The sequence below is a fragment of the Mesoplodon mirus genome, assembly GCF_964341445.2.
Source record: "Mesoplodon mirus genome assembly, chromosome: 7".
NCBI classification, from domain to species: domain Eukaryota; kingdom Metazoa; phylum Chordata; class Mammalia; order Artiodactyla; family Ziphiidae; genus Mesoplodon; species Mesoplodon mirus.
The window spans coordinates 72,001,436-72,023,912 of NC_138983.1; the positions used below are offsets into that span (position 1 = coordinate 72,001,436).

At 47.9% G+C, this 22,477-nt stretch overlaps 1 protein-coding gene and 1 pseudogene across 8 annotated transcripts in view; one reads left to right on the forward strand and one right to left on the reverse strand.

The window, feature by feature from the left end:
- The window catches only part of NAV2 (neuron navigator 2), a 768,613-nt gene that overhangs the window by 524,996 nt on the left and 221,140 nt on the right, over positions 1–22,477 (forward strand). For 6 of the 7 annotated variants that reach the window (XM_082628907.1, XM_082628903.1, XM_082628904.1 and 3 more), the window contains exons 4-5: positions 3,671–3,743; positions 15,184–15,439. In XM_082628907.1, the coding sequence (XP_082485033.1) occupies positions 3,671–3,743; positions 15,184–15,439 (329 nt within the window). Of the gene's footprint in view, positions 1–3,670; positions 3,744–15,183; positions 15,440–19,804; positions 19,874–22,477 lie in introns of all 7 variants that reach the window. The other variant, XM_082628910.1, reaches the window with a different exon arrangement.
- On the reverse strand, positions 7,651–8,678 carry LOC309808182 (26S proteasome non-ATPase regulatory subunit 9-like; annotated as a pseudogene). Its single transcript has one exon. The product of its transcript is annotated as a 26S proteasome non-ATPase regulatory subunit 9-like (transcript).

Sequence of the window (22,477 nt, forward strand, 5' to 3'; positions counted from 1 at the left end):
GAGAAGGATTATGTAAATGTGGGCTCCTGGACTGGGGGGAAGATTCTGGACCAACACTGTCAAAAAAATCGAGCACAATGCCTGGCACAGAGCAGATATCCGCACAGTGATGTTGATTGAGTGATTGAAAGAATCATATCCCTCAGGTTTCTCATCCTGGCACTGCTGACATTTGGGGTTGGATAATTCTTTGCTGGGAGGGAACTGTTGTGTGCCTTGTAGGGTGTTTAGCAGCATCATTGGCCTCTGCTCACTAGATGTCAGTTTCCCTCAGTGTTGTGACAACCCAAAATGTGGCCAGATGCCCCCTGGGGGGCAAAATCTTCTTCCTTTCCCAGTCTTCCTTACTCAGCAAAGAACTATTGATCAAAATTATGAAATTGGTTGACAGAATGATAGGACTGTAACAAAAATCAACAAGAGAGGAAATATTCTAGGTAACCTATTTATAATTATTTCTCCCCTTAACAGAATTTAACATTTAAAAAGAAAGCCCCATGGGTGAATTGAAATGTACCAAGGGTAGCCTTGCAAGAAGAAATTGCCATGGACTTTATTTTTTTTAATTTATTATTTTTTATTTATTTATTTATGTTTTGGCTGCGTTGGGTCTTCGTTGCTGCCCGCGGGCTTTCTCTAGTTGCGTCGAGCCAGGGCTACTCTTCGTTGCGGTGCGCGAGCTTCTCATTGCAGTGGCTTCTTTTGTTATGGAGCATGGGCTCTAGGCGCGCAGGCTTCAGTAGTTGTGGCTCACAGGCTCAGTAGTCATGGCGCATGGGCTCTCTAGAGTGCAGGCTCAGTAGTTGTGGCACACGGGCTCAGTAGTTGTGGCACACGGGCTCAGTAGTTGTGACACATGGGCTCTAGAGCGCAGGCTCAGTAGTTGTGGTGCACAGGCTTAGTTGCTTTGCGGCACGTGGGATCTTCCCAGACCAGGGATCGAACCCGTGTCCCCTGCATTGGCAGGCGGATTCTTAACCACTGCACCACCAGAAAGTCCTACCATGGACTTTAAATGGTGCTACATACATCAAATGCTCCATAGATGTAACAAGGAAACGTACTTCATGCTCCTTGGAGGGAAAATTCTATAGAATTGCAGTGTTGTAGTAGAGCAGTACTTTTCTTGCATATGTTGGCAGGTGTCCCTTTTTTTTGTATTTAGTGTCACATTACCACACTGTTGCTGAAAAACTAAACCTACCCATGTCAGCCCACCTACATGACACTTCCCAGGATCAATATCAATACCAAGTGCACTATTTTTGATTTTGCATTAACAGATTCAGGGGTGGTCAGATTTCTCTTCTCATTTGCTATGGGGTCATAATTGCCAACGCCTCCCTTCAGAGCCATGTGTAAGATATTATATTAGAAGAAGTAGGGTAGGGTCCTGTATAGCACAGGGTACTGTATTCAGTATTCTGTGATAAACCATAATGGAAAAGAATGTATATATAATTGAATCACTTTGCTGTACAGAGAAGTTAACGCAATATTGTAAATCAATTATACTTCAATAAAATCTAAGAAAATAAAAAATAGATAAACAATAAAAACACATACACACCAAAAAAAAAAAGTAGGATAGGATTATAGGAAGAGACAAACAGTAGAAGAGGAATTTTATAAGTTTACTGTGATTTAAATACCAGTGCCTTTGTGTAGAGGCCACAGATCCTTTTGAATGGTTTTGGTCTATTACCACTGTATACAATATCATGAAATAAGGATTGGTATTTTCTCAAAAGTAGGGTTTTGTAATAGAGTGCAATAACATTTAGAGAGATGATTTTTTTTTTTTTTGCGGTACACTGGCCTCTCACTGTTGTGGCCTCTCCCGTTGCGGAGCACAGGCTCCGGATGCACAGGCTCAGCGGCCATGGCTCACGGGCCCAGCCGCTCCGGGGCATGTGGGATCTTCCCAGACCGGGGCACGAACCCGTGTCCCCTGCATCAGCAGGCGGGCTCTCAACCACTGCACCACCAGGGAAGCCCCAGAGAGATGATTTTTATTACACTTCTGCATGGAAGCCGATTGCGCCAAAACACCTTGCACAGGGTCCTCCCAGCCATTCTCTTCCTTCTTCGCCCTCCCCCTCACCCCCCTCCCCTCCAAGGTGGTAGCACTTGGTTGTCACTGTCAGTCATCCTGCGCTGGAAAGAAGGAAGGAGAGTTTAAAGCCATCTCATTTTTCCTCCCTCTTTGTAAGAAACGATTTTCTGCGATGGTGGCAGGCATAACGTGTAGCATCAGCATTTATTTCGTTGGCAGGAAATTGCATTCTACCCCTTTTCTTAGAGGTGAAAAAATGTCTCCCAGATGAAGACCCTGGAAGGTGAGCTGTAAGCTGGGAAAGAGATTGGGAACCTGAGCTAAAAACTGTGAGGATGGAGTGACCTCAAGCTCAGGGTTGAGCGGATTCTTTTAGAATGGATGCAGTTTTATTCAGGTGTCCCTGAGCTTAATTTAACGTGTTTGGAAGCTGTGAAGACTGGGAGCAGAGAAGGAGAATGCCAGACATCAGGGGAGGGTGGACATGAACTTCAGGAAGACTGCCTTGGAGCCAGACTGTACTCAAATGAGAGCTCGTAAAATGGAGACGCTTCACTCTGTGGCTCTGAAGGAACCCTCAGGATATTGCTTGGGGGAGGGGAGGGAGAAGGGTCACATGTACGCTGTGAAAGAGAGTCATTTATGAGTTCACAGCAAACCCCGTGGGTCAAATACTGGTTGGAGTTCATAAGCGTGTGGCTGGAGCCTGGGAAGTCGGGGTGGGGGGCGCTAAGGGGTTGAGGAGGTGAGGAAGATCTCCGCTGTGAAATGCAAACCGTGTGAAATCCAAAGTTCCCTGTGCCAAGTGCAAGGCAGTTTCTCTTATTTTTGGTCACCGCTGACATGAATCGAGCCCTAACAGTTTCCTGTAGACCAAAAAATAATTAGCCCTGACAACTGAAGGCAAATCAGACCTTTGGGAATGATCTAACTGCTCTTTCCTGAGGGCTGGACGTGAGCTTGCCCTTGGCCGTGGCATCAGCCCTGGAAAGCCTGGGAGGCCTCCCAGACCCTGGTGGGGTCTGGTCCCTTCTGCCACAGAAAACCCGGAGGACAGAGAGGTTGGGTGAGTTTGCAGCTCTCCCGTCCTCTGCGATGCCTGCCATCCTGAGAATTTTGTGAGTAAACACTACCCAGATTCCTGCTGAGACGCCCATTCACTCTTTTGATGCTTCACTGCCCACCTCCTCAGGGGCTGGGAAGTCTCTCCCAGCTGCTGGTAGGTGGAAGGGTCTCCTAACCTTGTCCCCACTCTGTGTTTCTGGCAGCTGCTCAAGTGTTCAGGATAGCACTGGTGACAGTGACCTACACGAGAACTCCAATTCCACCCTGGTTATTTTTGGCAGCCGTGAGCAATCCAAGGCCTTGACTTTTGGCGCTGTGTGTAGTTGGGATATTAGGTAGCCTTTTCCTGTGCAAGTACAGACAAAGGAGAGTACTGACCTGCGTCCATCTATCCATCCGGCGTTTTCATGTCATTTCTTCCTCTTCGAGAACGTTAGCAAATGCACAATGAACCCTCTCTCTGACACAGACTTTTGTTCCTAATAAGAGATGGCTCTGGAGAAGACTGAACATTTATTGAGTGTATATTGTTTTTTCTTTCCCCCCTAGATTGAAAACATAGATGCCTGCTTGAATTTCCTGGCAGCTAAGGGAATAAACATCCAGGGGCTGTCCGCAGAAGGTGAGTCTGAGCACTTGTCATAAAGCTGCCCTTTCATCCTTTGAAATGCCCACCTGTTACTTATTGATGACACTTTTAGAGTTAAGCCAAGGGGTGCTGGTGGGCTTTTCCGCTTTTGTCTCTTTCGGGTTTTGAGGCCACTCAATGCTTGTCTACACTTGAGGATGCCAACTTTTTGACAACCTAAAGAATCTCTCTGAGAGTGCCAATCCAACTGTGCCAGCCTTGTCGGCAAGACACGGAGGGAGCAGTAAAGACGGAGCTGCTTCTCTTTGAGAAGGGCTTCATCAAACAACACCGATCTGATTCACGTGACCGGCAATTTAGTTAATTATCAAGCCAAGCCTTATCTGTGGGAGAGAGAACACTTAACCACAGAGCATATTTAAACTGTGCAAGTTCCCAGGGAAAAATGCCTAATCCTTATCTCTTAATTTTATTAGAAGAAGCAGCACTTTTCCTAGCTCCCCCCGCTCCAAAAAAGCATGTGATTTATTAATGAGGTGCTCCATTTTGACATTGTGATTAGTTTTTCATTAACTCCAATTTGGTGGCTAATTAGCACGTTAGCATTGGCTGGTGGTTCGCTGTTCATTAGGTGTTGGTCTGGAGATGGCAGGTCTGAATTCTCAGCCTCCTCGGGCAACAGCTCACTCTGGAAACTTGCTGTGTCTCTCTCCTGTTTGTAAATACAAGCAGCTGCTAGCTCCAGAGCGGCCATAGGCCCCAGCATCCTCCCAAACTCATTAGGCTCCACCTCCTCCAGTTTTCCCAGAACAGGTGGAGCAGCGGGGGCCTCAGATGACACCACCTTTCCCTATCCTGGTCGCGTTTTGCAGAGTTGCTGGTTAGCATTGACCCTGGTAGTTAGGGTTGGGGAGGCGGGGAGCGGTGCGGAAGGACGCAGCCCAGTGGAGCGTAAGTTTGCAAGCATGATCCTTTGGGGGCCTGTTCCTTGCCTTTGCTCTGCTGTGTGGTGAAAGCTTGGTTTTCCTGGCTATGTTTCTGGACTGTAGTCTCTTCCAGTGTTGCGGGTGGGTGGCTGCTATTGGTGTGTCGTGTCTCTGCACGGAATTCCCCACGTAGGACCTCTAACAGGCTGGGGCTGCCCCGGGTCAGACACGGTCACACTGCTTCCAGAGGTCTCGGAGGCAGCTTTCGGTGGTCAGCCTTAATCTCAGCTCTGAGAGAAGGGTCCATGGAGGGTTCCTTTGCTCTGGGCTATGGGCCCTCCTCCTCAGGGGATGAGATCTAGGCTGAATGGCATGTGGCGTGCCCATCGCTGGGGCATGAGGGGTTGGTGTTGGTGTTTCCAAGGAGAGGTAGGGAGATGCAAATTTCTATTCCAAGGAACACATTGCTTCCTCCTGGTAGAGAGTTCTCGTGCTGGTGGAGGTGGCAGGCACACATTCCTCCTAGGTCCTGGGCATGATTGGATTCCGGGCCTGTGCACCCCACCCGCAGCAGAGCATCAGCAGGGGCTTCTCTTCTACAAGTCACGCTTAGCAGAAAGGGCTCCAGGGGATGCAGACCCTGTAGGCCAGCTTCATCTCATGTGGCCTGGAGGTGACCCTGGCCACCCCGCCATCTGTCTACGCATTGTCCTGCATTCTGCCTGTCCTGTCCCCCCCTGCCCCATCTTCTCTATACCTTAAGGCATAGAGAATCTACTCAACAAATATGTGTTGAATGAATAAGTACCAACTGTGCTTTTAAGGCTTTTATCTGCATCAGCTCCAGCTCTCTCAACTGACATTGGAATTTATAATTTGCTGAGTTTACAGATGAGGAAATTTTCCCTGAAAGAAGTTATGAAGCCCACAGTGAGTGAGTGGCAGGGCCAGGATTGGAACCCAGGTCTGTGGTTTCGGAGCTCCTGTTCATGGTGTCTTTGGGGAAGGCAGGTGGATAAAATGTGGGCGTGCTATGTACGGGTGAAAGAAATCAAAAAAGGTCTAGAACCTTTGTTGGCTGGAACACTGTCTCGGAAGATGCTGGGCAGCCCATGAAGGCATATCGTGCAGACAAACTCAGCTCCAGCCCCCCTGGTCGGTGGTGGGATGTGGCCCTTGTGAGTCTGAGAAGAGAAGAGCAGACTGGAACCAGTGTGTTGAGGAATCAGTCACTGGGGTATAACCATGAAGTAAGTTTTTCAGTAACTGCCCCCACCTATGTTGACCCCCATCTTTCCTGCTTGGTTGAGACTCATTTAATGATACCTGGGCCAGAACCCATTCTCTTCGGTCTTGTGCAGTTATTAGAACAGATTTATGTCAGTACTTAAGACTCAGTCTTGTTCTTTTTTTTCTTTTCTTTTTTTTGCGTATGTGGGCCTCTCACTGTCGTGGCCTCTCCCGTTGCGGAGCACAGGCTCCGGATGCGCAGGCTCAGCGGCCATGGCTCACGGGCCCAGCCGCTCCGCGGCATGTGGGATCTTCCTGGACCGGGGCACGAACCCGTGTCCCCTGCGTCGGCAGGCGGACTCTCAATCACTGTGCTACCAGGGAAGCCCAGTCTTATTCATTTTTAAGCTCCAGTCTCAGACTCAAAGCTCTTTTCCCCGGTGCCCCCCAGTGCAGGTGGCTTTGGAAGGTTGAGGGGGGCCGGCGGGGGTGATGACTTGACTTCCTTTCCCTTCCCTCGTTCCTGTGCCTGAGCCGCCAGCATTGGGGCGGCAGCAGAGGCAGCAGAGTTCTGCTGGTGGTGAAGTTGCTGCCCTCCTCCTGGTGGGCCATCATTGCCACTGTCCCCACTGGGGGTCTCTGCATGCCCTGCTGACCGGCACTCACTCCCATGCTGCTCCCAGGGCCTCGGTATTCTCTTGTGAGATTTGACCACTCTTCTAGCTCACCCCCAGCTGGTAGCAGTCACATTCCATCCCCCTGATTCAGGCCCCTCTTCGTCCCCACACTAAGGTGGTCCTGGTAAGGCCGTAGGCCTCAGTCTCACAGTCCCTGCGTTACCCACCATAGAGCAGCAGGAATGTGTGGGCTCTGTCTTCCACTTGTAGTGATGGAACAGGACTCCTGTCACCTGGAAGTCCCCGCCATACAGTCTCTCTCCAGCTCTTTCCCCCAGCTTAGGTGGCAAACAGGCAGATCTGCCAGGTCCCTGCTAAGCAGGTGTCCCAGCTGGGCACTAGGACACCAGCACCACCACCTGGAGTGATTCTCTTGAAGGTTCTACTCCCTTGACTCCTAGGAGTGCAAGGACCCCGCTGTCTTGCTCCTTGGTGAGGGGAGAAGATATCCTGTCTCTGTGATCATCAATCATGACCACCCACGGCCACCCTCAATGACACTCTCTCATCTGGATCTTCTTATATTGATTTTGGGCGCGGTGGGTAGAGGCTGGTGATGATGGTCTTTGGTTGTAAGACTGATTCTGGACTAGTGCAGTCTTGTGGGAGGGTGACTGGTCCCAACTTCTGTCAGGGCCTTGAACTTACAAAGCAAGGGTACTTGGAGCCTGTTTTCCTCAAACGGGCCTTATTCACAATTTCAGGGCTACAGGAAGTACCTCCACTTGACATACTGTTAAGTTATAGGAGTGGAAATCATGTATCGAGGACCCACCATGTATAGTCACTGGGCTAAGTGTTGTACACATTTTAGTTTATATCCTATTTAATCCCGCACAGCAACCTTCCGAGATCACTATTCGTATTACCCCATCTTACAGATGAGGAGACTACGGCCCAAAGACATTGTTCCATGTGGCAAAAAGGAAGCCCACAGAGTCAGCAGTGGTCAAGCTACTCACATCTGCTGATTCAAGTCCTGGTATTTTATACTACTCACCACTATCTACGCTTCTAACCACCCCCATAACTACTAGAAAATCATTATAGTGTTTAAAGAAATCATGTAATTTTTTTAACACTGTAAAACTGTTTATTTGGGGGGAAAAAACAAAATTTCTAGAAGAATAAAGTCACATCAGCACCTACCAGAATAACTCCTGCCCACTTACTCACAATCCAGAGGATTCCCATTTAGGGCCATGGCCTAATTTGCAAAAGATGCTAAACACAAATCAAGTTTTTAACAATGCGTTAATCCCAAGAGATCACACTGGGAGACCGCAGCATTTCCACCACCTAGAAGTTCAGGCTCCCAGCCTCTTCCAGAACCTTGAGCTTCAGGAAGAGAAGAGAAGGAGGAAATGCCCACTAGACCCAAGTCTGGGGCAAGGGAATATGCTTTCCTGTTTCTGTTCCCCAGGGACAATCATCTTTGCAAAGGCATAATGTTGCAGCCCAGCAGTCCTTTTCCCGCCCAGCGTGTTGGCACGAGTCTAAGCTGGTATTTCTCCCCTCTGCGGTTCACTGTCACAGTGAGGGCTTCCCCTCACTGTGCTGGACCACACTGCCAATGTTCTGCAGCGACTGGAAGTTTTGGGTGTTCACAGAGTCAAACTCCACTATCTCGTCATCCACCTTGCAGACCTGCGATGCTGGCAGGGGAGCCAGGGCTGATGCTGTTCACTATGGCGAAGGCCTGAGCAGGGCTGAGGTCCTGGCTCTGGCCCAGGCCATGGCTCATGGCCTCCCTGCGGGCCTCGGCCAGGTCCCGGGCCTGCTTCTCCTTGTCGCGAGCATGCAGCTGGTGCAGGGCCTCCTCCACCTGCTTCATCACTGCCTTGTGATCGTTCTGCAAGCAGACGATGTTGTGCCTTGTGGTTCGGACTTGGTACAGGTCCACGTCTGCCCGGGGGTAGCCCTTGCAGTCCACCAGTGGCTCGTTCATCCCGATGCCTTTTTGGCTCTCCAGCACGTCATAATTGGCTTTGATTTGCTCCTCGATCTCCTCCTCGCGCCGTATCAGTTCCTGTATGTCCCTGACAGTCACCCCGCTGGCCTCCAGGGAGCCTCCACTCTGCCTCGTTTCCTTCTCTGACATCGTGAACCTCGGCCCGGGAGCCCGGACGGCCGGTTTCCCGACCACGGACGCCTGAGAGAAATCATGTAATTTTAATGCTCTTTGTTTTCCTTTTGAAGATGATTGATTGCCCTGAGGCTCCTCCTCTGCTTTAAAAAAAAAAAAAATCAGCAGTTAGAAAGCCTCATAGGCACATCTCCACCCTTTCCCAGTGAGTAAAGCCAGGTTTGGAACCCGGGAGGGTGTGTGCAACTGTCCTTGAAGCATCTCAGCAGCTCAGGCCCTGTCCTGGCCTGCCTGCGAGAGAGCCACAGGGAGCCTTTGTTCCAGGGCACAGACAGCTGATGCCTGCGAGCAGGGGCTGCAGGCCCAGGTGAGCCCCGTGGAGATTCTGCTGGTTTGGGGCTTTTCCTGCGTGTTCCCCAAGATCGGACCCATCCGCTTGCTGCTGGAGACTTGCCAGAGTCCTGTGAGCTTGGGCCTCAGCCTGCCCGGGGTGATTTTCTAGATCACTTCAACCCCTCACTCCACCTGTCACAACCATCTGTAAACCTGTTCCTGTGAGGAGGAATGGCCTTTATCCCTGGGAGTTTTGAGAACACCTGGGGTCTGCAGTACCTGGCCTTGAGCCCATCCTCCTGTAATGGGGAAGCGGAGGTCTGGAGGTGAAGACATATCCTATTTAGTTAAGCACGCATTTGCCGGGCACATCCTATATGCCAGGCACAGTGCTAGGCACCGTGGTACACGGAGAGTCACGTCAGTCATACAAAACTAGCTTTAAATTCCAATTAATGAGAGAGCTGTGCTGGTGGTATGTACAGGATCCAGTGGTGCCCAAAGAAGGCTACGATCAGCTCTGCCTGGGGCAGGCAGGGGCTTCTCAGAGATGGTGATGTTTCTCCTGGGTTTTACTAGTTGAATAGGCTTTCACCAATCAGAAAAGGAAGGTGAAAAGAAATTTAGATAGACGTTGGGGCATAGGTAATATGATGGGAACAAAGGACTTGCTTTTTATCCGTCTTCCAGGTTGGAGAAACAGAGGCAGGAAGATGCTTCCAGGTGACTCTAACAGGGCGTATATGCTTTAGGAGTGAAATCGGTTGCTGACTTGATTAGTTCAGACCTGGGTTTGCTGCCCTGATAGCCAGAAACCTGATGCTGAGCTTTCTCCTCCTTTCATCCTGAGCCAGAAAGCAGGAGGTTTTTCTGGACCGTTAGGGTATAAGCAGCACGTAGATTGTCTCCATCTCTCCCTACCCATGTCACCTGAGTTTGGTGGTGAGCGAGGCCATTTCTGTCCTTCACCGGCAGGGGGCCCTGTAGGCTCTGTTCCCACCCCCTCATCCACTTCCCCTGTGGGCAGAGTCACTGAGGGGCTTTGCTGAGCAGTACACAGAAGGGCTGCCAGAGTGGGGTGGAAAGTTACATGCTGAATGGGGGTGATGTAGACGGCCCAGCTGGAGGAGTAACGCCACAGAATCCACACTCCTGAATCAGCCGGGTGACCTTACACCATGGCTTAAGGGGATTGAATAGGAATTCTGAGAGTGACCTTACACCATGGCTTAAGGGGATTGAATAGGAATTCTGAGACTGCGGTCTGAGGCAGCCCTTCCTTTGGCTCCCAATCCCTTTCCTACAAAGCAGGCTTCTTTGTATTAGATTATTCCAATGATTATGCCTTATTAAAGCAGGCCTGAGGTTTCTTTTAAACAATATGGAAAGAGAATAACTCTATTATCCTCCCTTCTTGCCCAACATTCCCCTAAAGCATCCATGCAGATTAGCTCCAGCCAGTGGGTATGGAGATCAGTCAGAACCCAAGGAAGTTCAGAATCAACGCCATACTGAATTCTAGTGGAAATTGGACTATGGCCTGTGTAGTTTATTCTTCAGTTTACGTGGGTGCAGCCATAGGAGAGAAAGAAGAACAGGGTTCTCACGCTGGTTTAGATACCAGCCGAGCTCCTGTCTCCTTAAACAAGTCATATCTCTCTAGGTCTACAGTTATTTCCTTCTCTACAAATCAGGAGGGTGAGGATAGTTGATCAGAAACAGAATGATGTTCTTTTTCCAAAGCCTCGGGAAATGTCATGAGGGGAACATTTTTGTGGGCTGGTGGATTTTGTTTTTAGACAGCCTATGGAGCCAGCTTACCAGGCCTCGTGGCACACAGAGAAATGCCATTTGGAAATAGGAAGATAACACAATTCTAGCTATTTTGGACCACCCATGGCATAAACTGTGTGGCTCGTTCCCAAACAGAGCATTCACCACGCTTGAGTCCTGTGTTCTGAAAAGAAAATTACAACAGTCCAAATGTCCACCAACTAGTGAATGGATAAAATGTGGTCTATCCATATAATGGGATAATACCCCAGCAATATAAAGAAACAAACTAGTGATAACGCTCTCACCTGGATGAACCTTAAAAACATTATGCTCCGTGGAAGAAGCCAGATGCAAAAGACTGCACATCACATGATTGTCATTTATGGGGAAATGCCCAGAATAGGCAAATCAATAGAAACAACAGATCAGAGGTTGCCTGGGGGAATGGGTTTGGGAATTGACTGCAGATGAGCACTTTTTAGGGTGATGGAAATATTCTAAAACTAGAATTTACTAAACTTACTAAAAATCGTCACACACTTGACTTTATGGATATAAACTATATCTCAGTAGAGCTGGTTTGTGTGTTTGTTTGTTTGTTTTAAAAAGATGACCATTGAGTTTTCTGTAAAATGAGATTATCATGGTTGATTTTCTTTTTGACGCCTGTGACTGTGGCCTGGAGGGGACGTGCAGGAAGAAGGGCTTCTTAGTCTTCTCGTAGTTGAAGAGCTCTGTGCTGAGTTCTGAGGGGGCTGCAGGTACAATGATGGTATTTTCTGAACCCAAAAGGGAAATACAGAGTCAGGCCATGTCCTAGGTGCGTTGCCCTTATTTTCTCATTAATCCTCTGTTAATTCTCATAGCATCCCTGTGGGGAAGGTGTGGCACACATATGCCAATTTTAAAGAAGAAAACTGCGGCTCAGAGAGGTTGACTCTTGGAAAAGCTTTGAAGTCCATAAATGCTGGACTAGAGAGATTCAAACCCAAGGCTTTGTGGCTCTAACAATCAGTGATCTTTATAATAAAAATGCTTCCTCCTAAGAAAAAGTGTATTTATGAGAGCACTGCGCTCCGTCACAAATAAAAAGATGCTTTCAGGAATAATAGAACAGTTATGAACAATAAATGATTGAACATCCACTGCAGGGAGAGAATATGACAGAGCCAGCTCCATTCATCTGCCCTGGGCTGGGCAGGTAGCTTAAGGGGGTCCCGATGTGGATATGCCTGCTTTTTGCAGGGGGCAACCCCTGAGCCCTTGGATATGCTGAATTGCTAGTTCTTCCCTTCTTTGTTTTTCTTGCATGGTTTTAAAAAAATGTATTATGGGATATTTGACACATCCCATAATACAACAATACTTCTAGAAGGAGAGTAAAGAATACTTATATGGCCATGAGCTAACTTAAATAAAACATTATCTGGTGTGCTTTTCAATACACGACCCATGATGGGTATGTAAGTAAGCCTGGTTACACCATGTTGGGAGCCTGGGCTTTGAGCTGGAAAACCTCCATTCAGATCCCAGCTCCAGGATTTATTACCTTGGAGAGGTTTCAAACCTTTCTGAGCCTGTTTCCCCTTAAGTAAAAGGGAGATAATAGGCCTCATTTTCCAGGTTGTAGGGATTAAACGCGATCATGTATGTAAAAAGCCTCTCTTGATATATACTAATTAGTAGTAGCTCTATAAAAGGCACTAAAATCTTACATAGATTTCATCTGTCATGATGATAGCTCTGTTTTCACCCTTCAGGGAATTCAATTTTGAGGGGAAATTGTTTTCCCAAGTTCCTTAACAGGTCGTCACCTGCACGCCAGCTCTTGATTCTGTCCTGCCTCCTGTCACTGTCCAGCTAAGGGCCCAGGGGTGTGTCCCTTTACCCTCCATCTGCCCATGAGGAAAATGCCTATTTTAAAGAAGAACACTGAGACTCAGAGGTTGAATCTTACAAAAACTCAATCTATAAACTGAATCATCCCAGCCAAGCCTCACTCTCTGTGACACTGGTGTCCTTGTCAGAACATTTAGAAGCAGAAGCGGAACAGGCCACAGGTGTGTTCTCCTTTGGTTTCCTTAGGATGGAGAAGGAAGCAGAGCTGAAGGGTTAAAGCTGAGCTACCCAAAGAAACTGGGGGACTTTCCCACATCTGGGGAAAGTTTCTGTGCTCCCTGCATTGCACACAGTGGTTTACGAGCATCTTGACTTGTCCAAGTCAGCCCAGGCTTACACCTGTTTTCCTAATGTAATCAAGAACTTTTCCCTCCCACTCTCAAAAATGATGTAATTTTCATGATAAATTATAAGGTCACATGGTAAAAACCATAACTTTTAAGGCATGAAACCGGAGCTGCATGGGAATCTCCTACAGGATTCTGAGGCTGCTGTGGTCATACAGTAACCAAGACCAGTGAAGGACGTGACTGTTTACAGTTGTGCTTTCACATCTCCGCTCTGGTTTGATCTGCAAAACAACCCTGTGTGATGGGGCAAGCTGTGTCAATATTGTCATTTGAGGCCCAGAGAGATTAAGTGACTTGTCCAGGGTTGCACAGCTAGTAAGTGGTAGAGTATAGACTGCAACTCGTGGCTTTGGTTTTCTGATAGCTGGGCTCCTGACACTTTTGTCCCACAATCAGCACATGCTAGCTCCCAAAGCAGAGGGTGAAAGTTGGATTTTAGTAGTTTGTATTGTCAGTTTCTTCAGAGGCTGGAAAGAGGAACTCTCCAACAGGAAGTAATTCAGCCTGACCTAATCAGCAGGATCACACCCCAGGGCACTGACAGGCTTGCAGGGAATGGGGCTTGTTTCTGAAAGAACCCCATTCATGCCTTCTGCCCCTCAACGGGTCCTTGGAGGAAACTCTGGTTCCTTTGTCAGCATCCTCTTGCCCAGCCTGGGGCTAACCTGGAGGTGTGTGTTACCCACACAGGGGAGGGGGGCTTCCCTTCCTCCAACCCCACTCCCTCAAACCCCCTTGCCAGTTCAGAAAAAGAAGTTCTGCCTAAGGGTGGAAGCAAAGCAGAGGGAGCCCCTAGGTTCCTTCTTCTCTGTCCCCCATGCTGGGTGGCCCTATTACTTTACCCTCAGGGTCAGTTTAGACCCTGGCCATCAGCATCTGGTGTTAAAAGAACTGCAGAAAAGGAGGGATTGCCCATGGGGAAACACCCTTGCATCCACAGTCTCTGCCTGTGAATAAATATTTTATTCCTTCTCTGCAGCACTTAATGCATGCCTCGAGGCAAATGCGTGCCCCCACCCCCACCCCGTACACGGGCCTCTCACTGTTGTGGCCTCTCCCGTTGCGGAGCACAGGCTCCAGACGCGCAGGCTCAGCGGCCATGGCTCACGGGCCCAGGCACTCCACGGCATGTGGGGTCTTCCCAGACTGGGGCACGAACCCGTGTCCCCTGCATCCGGCAGGCGGACTCTCAACCACTGCAAATGTGTTTTTTAACATCGGAAAAATTATGTCTGGAATAAAAAATTTTCTTAGCCCCACTCTGCACAAATTTATTTTACTATAGGAGAATTTTTGTGTGCGTTCTTTATGGAAACAACCCCTATCTCCTATTCCCACGCCCACCCCAAGTTCAAGTTCTTTATTCAACGGGCAAGAGAGACACAGAGCCATCTGAGGGCAGGATGATTGGGCGAAGCAGGGTGAGGATTTTGGAGTGGGTCGGCAGCCACTGGCTCACTCCGGGTGGCTTGAAGTGCAGAGCACGGATTGGGCAGGGCCGCGTGGAGACCGGTGAGTTTCCCTCGGCGCTTCTGTCCCTGGACGGCTTGCTCTGTGTCCTGAACAAGCACAGTCTTGCTCCGGACTCGGTCTTTTTCGGTTGTGTCCTTCCTGAGAATTTCCCCCTGGCACTCACCAGACATCCCAGTTGCTGCTTGCCTCGGGTATCCACTCTAATCCCAGTGGAGAGAATCAACTGATTTCTTTGTGGTTTAGGCCTGATTTTAATTGACTGGGACACCAATTAAGTGTTCAGGAAATCTGTCATATCCTAGAGGAATTAAAACTCCTGCGTGGGCTTCCCTGGTGGCGCAGTGGTTGAGAATCTGCCTGCCAATGCAGGGGACACGGGTTCGAGCCCTGGTCTGGGAAGATCCCACATGCCACGGAGCAACTGGGCCCGTGAGCCACAATTACTGAGCCTGCGCATCTGGAGCCTGTGCTCCTCAACAAGAGAGGCTGCAATAGTGAGAGGCCCGCGCACCGCGACGAAGAGTGGCCCCCGCTTGCCACAACTAGAGAAAGCCCACACACAGAAACGAAGACCCAACACAGCCATAAATAAATAAATAAATAATGTATATTAAAAAAAAACCAAACTCCTGCGAGGGCTGAAGCAGCCTCTTGAAAGGGTGCGAGACGGGGCTCCCCAGAAAGGCTTCCTCCTCTAACCAGAACCTCTTCACTGTCTTGCAGAAATCAGGAATGGAAACCTCAAGGCCATTCTAGGCCTCTTCTTCAGCCTCTCCCGGTACAAGCAGCAGCAGCAGCCCCAGAAGCCGCACCTCGCCTCGCCACTGCTGCCCGCCGTGTCCCCGGCGGCCGGGGCCCCCTCCCAGTGCCAGGCTGGCGCTCCTCAGCAACAGGTGCCTGCCGCTCCCCAAGCCCCGTGCCAGCCTCACCAGCCAGCGCCACACCAGCCATCAAAAGCACAAGCCGAGATGCAGTCCAGGTGGGCTCTCCTCGCCAACTGATACTTCTGCTTTTTTTCAGGGGTCTTCTGCCCCACTGACCACATTCTAGCCTGTGCCGGACTGTGTGTGTCATTTGCGCTTCTTCGGTGCTGAGAACTGCCGGTAGTTAGTGGGGAATTAGCGTGACCTTGAAATGGATGTGCCTGGCGGAGATGTGGACTTTTATAGATCAGAATCGCCAGCAGCCAGAGCTAATTAGCTGCTCCTGCCTGAACTCTGGCCTGTCACACACACACGTTCGTAGGCAATCAACAGCCCCTAAAATAGACTTCAAATTTCTTTTGTGTGTCTGCCTACAAGCTGGGTGTTCAGTGTTATATGTGCAAGGGATTTCCCTTAGTGGAGGCAAAAGTTCTCCAGCAGATGCCTCTGCTTTGCCATTAGAGAAATACTGAGAACACAGAAGAAAGACAGCCAGTGGTTTTTAGCAGGGAGAGAGGCATTCCCCCTTCCCTGAGAGGGCCAGCATCCCCTGATGGGGAGCAGTTACCTTTAAATGTGACTGACGTTTGTTGACCTTAGAGACCGGGTAGCAGTGTCAGCTGTGGCCCTCTGCTTTTTGGATTAGGACCTAGATTTGTTTGTTGTTTCCAGAGGGACCCACGCTTGCCAGAGGGACTCGCCATAGAATGATAACGCTAGCAGAACGCTGGGGCAGTTACCATCTACTCTGTTACAGTGTATAGGTGCATTCCTAAACAACTCTGCAGAAGATCACCTCGTAAAACATTTGTTTTAATGACAAAAGAAGGAGGGGATTAGGAACTAGAAAGTTTTTGACTCATAGTAAAGTTCTGGAGAAAAGTCCACCATAATTTTTTTTTTTTTTAAGCCATAAACCTTTAGCTATCAAACCTAAATGCCACTGATCGAATTGATTGCTTGATTTCATTGAACATATGCTAAAGAGTAATGGCTTTTTTCTTTCCAGTTCCGCGAAGCACCAGCATTAATAATCATAGGTTTTCTCACACACCCGTCATACCCTTAGTAGGCCATTGTAGTTAGGCAAAGCACGAAGTGGTTCAAACAAAGCAGCTGCCTTATAGATGGTTACAGCTTTTTTTCCCCAGGAGAAACGCTTTTTCCCAATTGTGATGGTGTTAAAAACAGCACTGAGAGATGTGATGTAACTCAGAGCCCCTAATTGATTATCTAATTATATCCAGTTCCCATTATGGAAGTTTGTGGGCTAGTAGGAATGCCTGGACTAGCAATGAGGAATAGACAGCCAGGCAGCCAGCCTCTGCACCTTTGCCTTGAGGAACCACCTGGGTGGGAGCCATTCTCTGCTGGGAGATCCCCGATGGACCTGGATGATTAAATGATCAGGACGTCATTTCCCACACTGCATTTTGCAGAGTGCTTATTCCCTGGATGGTAACATGCAGGGGAAGGGTTCTATGGGGGAAAAATTGGGAAATCCTCTGGGTTAAGTTGTATAACTGTTACTTCAGGATCTACTCAGATCCTTGAATCGGCCAATATGCATTCATTTATCCAGTTAGTGTTTGAATGCCTTCTCTGTGCCCGGCACTGTCCTAGGCACTGGGGGATCAAGGGTGAATGAGATAGCCAAGGTGCCTGCTCTCTACTTTCTACTGGAGGAGGGCAGGCAAACAGAAGGGGAAGAGAAATATCCGATGGTAGTACAATAAGATAATGGGATCAGAAGGACCGGGTTGATAATTTAGGTTGGGTTGATGGGAGGCTTTCTCTGAGGACATGACACCAAAGTGGAAATATGAATGCCAGGGAGCTGTCGATGTGGGTGTAGAATAGATCAGGTAGTGGGAGCAGCCAGTGCAAAGACCCTGTGGTAGGGGTAAGCTTGGCAGCTTGGAGGAGCAGAAAGAAGGCTGGTGTGGCTGGAGTTCAGTGGGTGAAGGGGGTGTGAAGTGAAAGGCAGCCTATAAGCAAAGAGGGCTGACCGGTGGCCCCTAGAGTTCTGTAGTCCCATGGCCCTTGAAGTGAGGTCACAGTGATGGCTCTACAGGCTAAAGAGTTGATATTTCATTCTAAAGGTATCAAGCCATTGGAGAGTCTTGAGCAGGAGAGAGACTTGATTTGATTTACAGTTTTTCTGTTTGTTTTTTTAGTCACTTTTGTTCCTCTCTGGAGAATAAGACTGTGGGAGGGTCAAGAATAGAAGGAAAGACCCTAGCTAAGAGGCTTCCGTGGTCCTCTAGATGACAGTGGCTTCTATCAAGGTGGTGGAGCAAATATGGAGATGGACCAGTTCAGGATATTTTGGAGGATGAGCCAACAGAGCTACAGGTAGATTGACTATCTAGAGTGAGGGAGAGAGGAATCACAGATGAAGCTGAGATTTCTGGCTTGAGCGGTTAGGAAAATGGTGGCATTTCTTGCGATAAGGAAGCTGGGGGGTTGGGGTGGGGGGAGGAACACATGTGTACTGGGAATCTTCAGAAGGCGGCGTAGAAAGCATTCTCAAACTGAGCCACAGAGCTCTTCTTATTTTATAGAGCATCTCATTGCATAGGGTTCCAAGAAACATGTGTTGAGAAACACTGGGCTTTTGTCACTGAGCTATGCTACCTTGAGGCATCCATTTCCATAGTAAGCCTTTGTCTTCTCAAAAGAACTAGATGTTCCAGTCAGGACACCCATCTCCAAGTAAGAAAAAACATCCTACTATTAATAAACGCTTCACCTAGGGGGACTTCCCTGGCAGTCCAGTGGTTGAGACTGACTCTGCTCTTCTACTGCAGGGGGCAGGGGTTCCATCCTAGATGGGAAGCTAGGACCCCGAATGCCATGCGAGGGAGCCAGAAATTTTGAAAAATAAAAAATAAATGCTTTACCTAAAGACGAGCCAAACTCACTTAAGCCAGGTTTTTATATCCATTTTTTCCAGAGTAGTTCCTGCCATCATGGCCCCCTGACCCTGCAATGTGGTGACACAAACTGGGCTCTGGAGTTGCTGTATGTCCTCATTCATCCCTTATTTGGTGCATATTGGGTTACTTTCACAGATGATTTGTTTTATGCATTATATACTGATAGTTTCTAATTTTACTTCCAGAGGATAATCTTGTTCTCAAGGTCTAGAGATGTGATACCCCGTGCTCATGCTCTGGCTGTAAATTTAGAGTAGTAAAATCACTTCCCTGGCTTTGTTTCATTGTATTTCTATCCCCAAATTCTGACTTCGATAACCAAAGTCCCAAGGATAATGGTTTAGACCCTTGATCATTAACGTCAGATGTTGATGCAACCCCCAAATACCAGGTTTGTGTTGATCCTTCATTAGAACTCTGCCAGATACAAACATGCCTAAATACAGTACCTCTCAGGATAGCAAATACTAAAACTTGACAGCTTTTCTGTAGCGTTTGTTAATAAGAGAGTTGTGGAAGCTGAGCAAGGAAATTTGAGATATTGGCATGAAGGAATCAGAGCAACTCCTCTGTGATGGCCGCCGAATGGAGACTCACTTTTACCCTGCAGCTCTTCTCATTAATTTACGTGATGGCTGAGAACTTGATCCACATTTCACCTCATGAAATTCCTCTCCATCTGTGTCTACCTTACATATTATCAATATTTAGCTTTCTAGAAAAAATCCAAACAATTACTTTTTTTAATTCATTCACTTCTGTCTCTTCCTTCACTTCCTAAGTTTAATGACACTAACATTGTATTTCTCACCTCATATCCTTTTATGAATGTGGCATAAGATGTATGGATGCAAGAAAGATAAATATTTCTGTCTTTCATAAGGCAGTAAATAAGTTTAACCTTTTATTAAGTCCAACCATGATTCTTCATATTCATAAATTTATGGTTCAAAGCCCAGAATGTAGCAAGTTCGGAAGACTTGAAATGATCATTGCTTATACCATGGAGAGCAAAAATTCCCAAGACCAGCAAAACTTGAAAACATCTCCACATCCACCCTTGTTGAGGGTCAACTTTATGGGCTATTGAGGACACTCATCAAAAAACCACCCTGGTAGAACAAGCATGTGAAATAGAAACATCTGAATACTTTAGAAAGTTACAAAGCTTACTTGTCTGAGACCCCTGGCTTCAGTGTCATTGTGGAAGAAGGCCTTATAGTGACGGATACCAGGAAAGAGATTTGGAGTTAAGAAAAAGAAAAACACAAAAGTTCTTAGATAATCTCGATAGCAATTTCTTCATGTTGGAAATTTATCAAATCAGACCTAGAAAGAAGGCTGCATATTGTAGAAAAAGCGGGCAGAGGGAAACCCAGGGGCATTCGCATTATCACAGGACTCCTGTGATGTATTTGTGTGTCTAATGCATCTTCTCTCCCCTCACTCATCTCTTCCACTTTTTTCTTTCCTATCATGCAGTGCATCTTCCAAGGACTCATCACAAAGCAAAATCATCCGCTTCACTCTGGGTCAGAAAAAGATCTCTAGGTTAGACTTTCTCCACGTCCCGCAAAGCATGGTTTCAACCCAGCCCCTTGTTCCTTTTGTTCTGGCTGCGTTTCCTTTTGGTCCCCCTCCCCATGTCATGTTTGCAGTTTGGAAAAACCAAACATGCTTTGGCTGATGACCCAGTGTTGGAGAGTTGAGAGTGGCCATGGGGTTGTTGAAGGGGTGTGTGTGTGTGTGTGTGTGTGTGTGTGTGTGTGTGATCTGTAAGTGAGGTTGAGTTGTACGTATTGTTTCTGCATTTCATGGATTTTTTTTGTCTTTGATTGCTTGGACATCAAAGTCCATTCTGATTTAGAGAGGTGAGTTTGTAGGTGGTTTTCCATAGTGGTTTTATGATGAGTTTGGCTCCCTGCTCTGTCCTGATCCCACCTCACCTGCATCTCATTTATGTGTGTTATGCTTTTTGTTATTGGCGCTGTCATTAAAATCACTAATGTGGGATTGGTTTTCTCTTGAGTTTTAAAGACCTGAAGCATGAATCCAGTTGTTCAGAGGAGACAAGGCAATAAGGCAATGTGTCATTTTTGTTTCTGGGTGCTCTTGTGTACCATGTGTACCATGGACAGATCACCTCAGTTCCCTGAAAATAAAAATTAGGGCTGCTCACTAACTAACTCTCTTGACTCAGTTTGGCATCTACCGCATCCTGTCAGGACCTGTTTCAGGGTATGGCAAACGCCAGTTATATCCCTGTATCTACTCTGTTTTAAAGGTATCAACAGCTAACTTTTATTGAATGCTTATTATGTGCCAATTTGAATACATTATCTTTTTTAATCTTCACGTCAGTATTCTTGCGGTAGGTCATGTTATTATCCCCATTTTACAGATGAGGAAACTAAAATTTAGGAAGTTCTCGGTAAGTTATCAAAGTCACACAGAAAGTGGAAAGACCAGGATTTGAGCCCAGGTAATCTAACCCCAGAACCCTCACTTTAACCACTATGTTACATCTCTCGCCATCCCCCTCCTCCTCCTTGAATTCTGGTACTTATGTGGTTGTTGAGGCTGCTTTTTAAAATCTTAACGTTTCAGCCGTTCCTCCTGGCCTCTGCCTCATGTTGCCCTTGTGGCATCCTAAGCGAAACAGAGTCTCCTCCTCATTACGGCTGGTATTTCTTTTTCATTGAATTCTCATGTAAAGGTAAAGGGCTGTCCAGACTGCATTTCTCTCTGTATTCATGCAACAAATAGGTACAGAACGTCTGCTTGCTGCCCCACGCTCTTAGGCTCCAGGTGGGTGCCTTTTCTAATCAGTTAACTTTTCTAAAAAGCTTACGCATGGGGAGGCCCAACTCAGGATCCGTCTGGCTGCAGGGAGAAGCCACAGGGCAGCTGCTTTTCTGTAGAACAAGTCAGCATGTTACCCACACTCGGTTCTGGGGCACCTACATTCATCACTGCATCTCATAGGCATGTGTCTTAGTCTGCTCAGGCTGCTACTACACATCACCATAGACTGAATGACTTAATGGAGATTTATTTCTCACAGTTCTGGAGGCTGGGAAGTCCAAGGTCAGGGTGCCAACATGGCCGTGTTCTGGTGAGAGCCCTCTTCCCATTTTCCACATGGCTGTGTTCTTCCTGTGTCCTCACATGGTAGAGAGCAGAGAGAAAGCAAGCTCTCCCGTCCCTGTCTCTTCTTCCAAGGCACTAACCCCATCACAAGGGCTCCACTTTCATGACCTCATTACCTCCCAGAGACCCCATCTCCAGATACCATCACACTGGGATGACAACATATGTATTGGGGGAGCAGGGGACACAAACATGAGTCCATAGCGCCCTGCTAGAGAGTGACTGCTTCCCCAACAGCACGAGGCCCAAGTCAGATAGACAGCCTCCCCCTACCACTGCACTGGTAACCTGGGATCCCATTTTTTTTTTTTTCTTTTGAGTGTCATGCAAAGTCCATACACAGGAAAGGAAGCGTGTGGGGAGCTTGGAGGAAACCTGAAATCTAGTGTTTGTTCCCCCGATGTGCTTACTTCTGGAAGAGAGAGAAAACAGGAACTAGCTGGGAAAGAATCTAATTGGAAGCACATGCCCATCCCGTGAATGATCTATTATTATCAGTCCCAAATGATGGAAGGAGGTGGAGTGGGGTTGTGGGGGAGGAAGAGAGGAAGAACTGAAGAATGAGGGCGTGTCTGCCCTGCCCTGAGGGTGTGCTGGGCACAGGGCTTCCAAGTTGACCGAAGCCAAGGTCTGGCTTTCCATCAGGGTCCTATCCCTCACCTAGAGTTTCTTTTGGATGCATTTTGTTTCTGACGAGCCTGACAAAGGATGGTCTTCATTTTATTATTCGTCTAACACTCCTTGCCTTCTGCTCCCCCCACTTCCCTGCCCCTAGACTTGAGCACAATCTTGATAAACATTTTAGCTGATCAGGCACCACCAGGGGAAGTAGTAAAGTCTGGTTGCCAAAAGAAACAGCGCTTCCTGCCCCTCTGGCTGAGTAGAATACCTCTCCCAGAGCTTTGGAAATAGGTCTCTTGTTCAGGTGCAAACATTGATCGAACACCGGCCAGAGCCAAACACCTAGATAGGCACCAAGGGTGTTGAGCAGGGTGGGAAGCCTCA